The sequence below is a fragment of the Mycetomoellerius zeteki genome, unplaced genomic scaffold (assembly GCF_001594055.1).
Source record: "Mycetomoellerius zeteki isolate Tzet28-1 unplaced genomic scaffold, Tzet1.0 scaffold233, whole genome shotgun sequence".
Classification (NCBI taxonomy): domain Eukaryota; kingdom Metazoa; phylum Arthropoda; class Insecta; order Hymenoptera; family Formicidae; genus Mycetomoellerius; species Mycetomoellerius zeteki.
Genome location: NW_017257209.1, coordinates 200,603 through 206,843, shown reverse-complemented (window position 1 = coordinate 206,843; position 6,241 = coordinate 200,603). Strand labels below are relative to the sequence as shown.

At 28.1% G+C, this 6,241-nt stretch overlaps 1 protein-coding gene across 1 annotated transcript in view; it reads right to left on the bottom strand.

The window, feature by feature from the left end:
• LOC108723427 (fatty acid synthase) overlaps positions 1 to 4,739 on the bottom strand; it is a 6,408-nt gene extending 1,669 nt beyond the window's left edge. Inside the window, exons 1-2 of the mRNA XM_018449192.1 lie at positions 4,641 to 4,739; positions 4,332 to 4,556 (exon numbers count right to left, since the gene is read on the bottom strand). Coding sequence (XP_018304694.1) covers positions 4,332 to 4,506 — 175 coding nt within the window. The 5' untranslated portion in view covers positions 4,507 to 4,556; positions 4,641 to 4,739. The remainder of the gene's footprint in view (positions 1 to 4,331; positions 4,557 to 4,640) is intronic.
• Between the last annotated feature and the right edge of the window lie 1,502 nt (positions 4,740 to 6,241).

The window sequence follows — 6,241 nt, the reverse complement described above, 5'->3', positions numbered from 1 at the left end:
CACAATCAAAAATTGGCTGCTGCAACCAATTAAAAATGCTATGCCATATTTAACCATTTAATTTGCTGCAGCAATCAATCTTTTTTTTCAGTGTAGCCCTGCTAGAGGCGGGATTGAGTCAGAGCGCCGTAGCAATAAGAATGGGTCAGAAAATACTGTGGAAGTGACGAGCCACGGGGTCCCTAATTTGACAAATGGTTTACATAATCGGCCCTTTTCAGGGCCAAAATGATGCGTAAAGTCCAACCAGCAACCTCCTCGCGGTACGTATCGGGTAATGCTAATGCTGGCGGTATTCGTTAAAAATGCCCGAATAACTTCAAAATGGCATTACTCGGTCAAAAAAAATCGTAGAGACTCGAATTTTTTTTCAAATTGTTTGTTGAAAAGTGCACTTTATAATGGTCTATGTGGTATTTTCGAAAAAAAATCGGGGCGATCCAGGTAGCACGTCAAACAATCAAATTTTTTAAGAAAAAAAATGCTTGGGCTTTATCAAAACATGGAGATGCAGCATCGACTTGCATCTAATTTCCGCGCGCGCGCGCATCAAGTTTTTCTTAGAGTACAGATAATTACCTACAAAATGAAAAAAAATCGTCTTAATACGATGAAAATTGACCGAGTTATGCGCATTTGAAAAATAGCAAAATTTCGATGAAAAATTTTGTTGCGATAATTTTGTTGCGTAGTGTAGTATACATACCCAAGGAGCACAATCTATATGGATAACAGTTATAGAAATGTTTATACGACTTTCTATAAAACTTTGTAACTTTTCTTACAACTGTTATGCAACTAAACAGTGCAGGCAATAACGTCGTTGAAACGTTTATGTCAACAAAGTGGGGAATCTATACGACTAATTTCTGACGTTATATTAACCACATTAAAACTTGTAATATACTACTGTTTTACAACAAACCGTTAATAGATATAAAATAACGTCTCAATGATTGTCTTAAATACCACGTACAAACGTTAATACAACTTTCTTCAATAATTATCAAAATTATTAAAATGATCAAAATTAAACATTTTTTTATTGTTATATTTTTGATATTCATTACGTTTAAGATGCCCCGAATATTTATACGCAAGTACATATTTATGAAAACGCATGTGGTTTCGACGGAGTTTGAACCTAAGACCTATGGGACGGGAATCTAACACGCTACGCTTGAGCTATAATCGCACGCTTGTCTCGACAGTTTGGAATTCAACTGTTATTCGACTCCTTGGTACCGAGCATATAATTTTTTCTCTTGTGCGGAAACGTGAAAAGTGAAAATTTATATATATAATATACATATATATAAATTTTCTCTAATATATATATATTAATAATAATATATACATCTCTAATCAGCATATAATATTAAAACAACATTTTTTAAACATTTATTCAATATTTTTACATTAAATACATTTTTTAAAAATATTTTTTAAATATTTTGCGTGCGTGCGTGCGTGCGTGTGTGTGTGTGGATCATTCTAAAGAGCCATATATATTTTTCATGAAAAAGCTCTTCGTCGTTAATAAGATTTTTCAAATCATCTTCACTTTCATCTTGGTCAGATATGGATTCAAGAACATAGCTTTCACATTGATCACTTTTAAAAGATGAATTTAGTGTTGATGATAACGGAGATAGTGGACTGTGATCGCCATAATTTAATTGTGTCTTTGATTTAAGATATGCAGTTTCTACATTATTTTCGCACGTTCTGCTTTTCTTTGTAGCTGCAGTTGTCTGCTGTTGCTTTAAATAATATTTTACTCTCCTGTAATAGCTACTACTATGCTTAAACACTTTTTTTCTTTCCATTTTATTTATTTAGATTTGACTCTATTAAAATTAATGAACGTATATACACAGATTAGTTATGATAATAAGACAGATTAATTATGATAATCATAACCTGCGACTTTACTTTATGAAGTTATATACATAACGTACATAAAGTTATAATGTACGTACCGTTTTATAAATATACACATTATTTCAACGCAACAACGTTTGTCTTTGCAGTTGTATAAATGTCCTAAAAACCTGATATTATGACTCAAAAGTTGAATTGAAATATACGGAGTTACATAAGCGTTTTAAAAACTTGTAATGAGTATTATAAGATTGTTAACATATAATAAGTCATATAGACGTTACAAAATCTTAAAATGAATACTACATAACGATTACTTTGTGTAGAGTCGTATGGACGTTATATAAATTTCTAATGAATATATACATATATTGACTAAATGTTATGTGTTTATATAGACGTTTTAAAAACTACAAATAGTTATATAACCGACATTAACTTTTTAGTCGTATAATTTTTTGATATGTAAATGGTACAAACGTTTTATAAAGTTATATAAACTTTCTCATAACTTTGTGCTCCTTAGGAAGTCGTATAGACGTTACAAAATCTTAAAATGAATACTACATAATGATTATTTTGTGTAGAGTCGTATAGACGTTATACAAATTTCTAATGAATATACATATATTGACTAAATGTTATGTGTTTATATAGACGTTTTAAAAACTACAAATAGTTATATAACCGACATTAACTTTTTAGTCGTATAATTTTTCGATATGTAAATGGTACAAACGTTTTATGAAGTTATAAAAACTTTCTCATAACTTTGTGCTCCTTGGGTACAGTCCCATTTTTAATGACGACCTTAAATATTTCTTAAACAACACATTTTAAAGAAAAATGTTTCATATAAAAGTTGTATGGTTTGAAGGGACGCAAATCATGGTAAAATTAATTCGTGAAAAAATTAACTTTTCAAGGTTACATAAAGATTGCCGTAATTTTTAAATGAAATTATATGATTTTTTAAAGCAATATGACTCTGCATATAATTTTTTAAAACAATATGATTCTGCATATAAAAGTATTGAGGCAGAGAGAGATATTGAAAAATCAATAGTTTTCGAATTATTTTATATTTTATTCTGGCACATATTGACGTGAAATATATAAAATATCTTTAATAAGATTTACTTTTATGCATAAAATAATAAGATGTATCGATTGGTAAAAAAATACATAATCAAAAGTTCAAAAGGACAATTGTCCATACACATCAAAAAGGAATGTGGTTTATAAGATTTCATGTAATAATTGTGATGCGTCGTACGTGGGACAGACGGGCAGACGACTAAAAAACTAGAGTTACAGAGCATCGTAACCACATTAGATATAATACTTCTGCTCGTTCTGTCATAACTGACCATAGGCTGCAGTATGATCATATTTCCAATGGGATAATGTTAAAATTTTGGATGAGGAACCGTGTTACACAAGAAACGTTAAACGCCTAATTTCTGAAATGCTCAATATTAAAAAGCAGAGCAATAGTTTAAATTTACAAACCGACACCGAAGGTCTCCACAAAGCATACATGCCTATTGTAAATAAGATTTGACTCTTTGTTACTGACAGTCCGTCTCCTCTCTCGGTCTTTATTGATCCGTAGTGGCAAGAACACATTACATTGTCGCACAATGTTTGATCTTAATTTTCTGCGAATAATTTGTCTGTTACATTTTATACATATTCGGATTTTAATTGTGAATATTCTTTGGACTTCTATCTATATTTATATCGAGGAATATCCTCAAATGGTACACATGGCATTCGGTGAGTTTTTAAGTTGTTAATACTTATGTGTTATTCTCTGTGATAAGACTTTCATCCGTCATCTAGAATTATTTCAAAAGACATTGAACATATCTGACTGCCATGCGAACGGTGTAATCCTACTACAAAGACTCATTTAGACCAGCAATTTAATATGCGTACCAGCGTAAACCAAATTTACACATCGTTTTAAGATTAGTTTATATCTGAAGAGGGCTCGATCCAGCAGCCGAAACTTGTTATATATGTAATTTCAGTTTTTAATTTTCTAACCAATTAAGTTTCGTATTTATATTTGAAGTTAAGATATTTGTAACCTTGGTGACTTAATTAAAAAATTAAATGAATTATATTTATATTTAAATTTAGACTGATTTTACTGAACCATAATTTAATGTATCTGACTCTTACGTTGCCCTTTATTTAATATTATTTAAAATACATAATTGCTTACAAAAAATATATATGCAACTACTTTATTTCTTATATGAAACTTTTTTCTTTAAATTTTCTTTAAGAGAGATATTTGATTTAAAACAGTTTCATATAAAAAAATATAGTAGTTGCATATTGCAAAATATATAATTTTTTAAATAAACAATTATGTATTTCTTTACATCAATCAATACATCTTATTATTTTATGCATAAATTATATTTATTAATTACCTAATTTCCATCGGCGATCATCATCCGTAACCATATCTACTTTATTTAGTAAATTGTTTTTGAACTCCTCTACATTTTTTGATTCTGGAAATCTACCGGCAATACCAGAAATAACGATTTCTTCACCAGGTTCAGGTATCTTGTAACCTTTCGTAAATAATTTTCTTGCAGGCATCGTGATCAGATTTTCAGATTTCGTCAATTTAAAGAAAAAAAACAATATTTCTAAAATAAATTATTAAAATATTATTTTATCAATTAAGAGAGAGAGATTTCTCAATTAATTCATCACTTATAAAACATATTTACAATTAATTTTCTTATCTTATATTCTTGCACCGAACAGTAATTTATGATTTGTTTTATTATAGGCAATATTTAATGAGCTTATCAACCGATTCTGTAAACGATGACTCGCAACTGAAAGACAAGACAGCGGAAAACAGCGAGTTTTTATAAGTACATCCCTACCTCTTATGAATTTCATTATTGTTACTTTGAACTTCCTTTAGACATTTGCATTACTAGTGAGAAATAAGTCAAAGCATTTTTTGAAAACCTAACTTTCTATTATCTTTCAAGTATTATACATTTATCAAGAGATAAGAACTTAAGTTTCACAAATAATTATAGAATAACAATGGACTTTTGAGCATTATTTATGTGCGTGCATAATGCAATGAAAATTATATACTATTTACGTTTTAATTAATACGTACATTCTTGTTAAATCTTTTTTATCAAAAGAGAGTGCTTTATTATTATAAAAGCACAGAATTGAATTATGACAATTTTATTGATACAATGCAGAAATAACATTATATAAGAAAGCTACAAATCTAGCTATTATCATAATTGAAATTTTCAATCTTAGGTAATAAATCTTATTAAACTGTACCAAGTTTTATAAATGTGTGTAAATTTAGCGTTTATATATTTTTTACATATAATTTTTAAGACAGAGTAAAAACATTTTTATTTATAAAATAATAATTGTTAAAATATTCTGTTTCACTTCTTTTCCTTTATGTAACTGATAATAAGTTATATTCAAAATTGATTAAGTTTTTATGAAACGAAATGTTGCAAGATTAATTTCAATCTTCACTATGCATAAAAGAATAATTTATGAAGACAACGAAAGGATATATTATATGTATATAATATATATGTGTATATACATATATATATATATATAACAGACTTAGCCAAATAAAAAGACACTGTTTGACATCAAATTCAACTATATAAGTATTACGAACAAAATCTTTTTTATAATGCTCTTTTCCTGCTGTTCGTATAATGAATATTCAGCACGGCGCAGGAACACAGAAGTCAAGGGTGGCCGGATATCACATCGGAATACATTATATATGCTATCATCCTCTATTAGTTACATTGACGTACGTTATGTATAAATGTGTTTCAATATCACGTGAACAACAAGTCATTTACTATTTTTTACAAAAAAACTGTGGCATTTTGTTCCAATAAAATCATTACATTATAAAAAAAGGAAAAAAGATAGAATTACTTTTAAGAATTGATATTATGCACTATTTTTTAGAAAGTGACATAAATCGCACAATATTATAATTAAGATATATTTTTATTGTCTTCACATTCGTTTTAAACTAAACTATAAAAATACGAAAGTTTCACTTTGATGTAAAAAGAATATATTATAATATTATATGCTACTAATACATATTAATATCAATTTACATAATATAATCATATAAGTACAGTTATTCTTCTTATTTATAGATAAAAATGAACCTTACACATTTATTGTAATTGTACTTTAAAAAAATAAAGCTTAATGTTATCTATAAACATTTTTGAAATTTGGAATTCTAATACGAATAAGTCATCACGTATCATTTAATCTTTAACCCTCTGATCGTTTA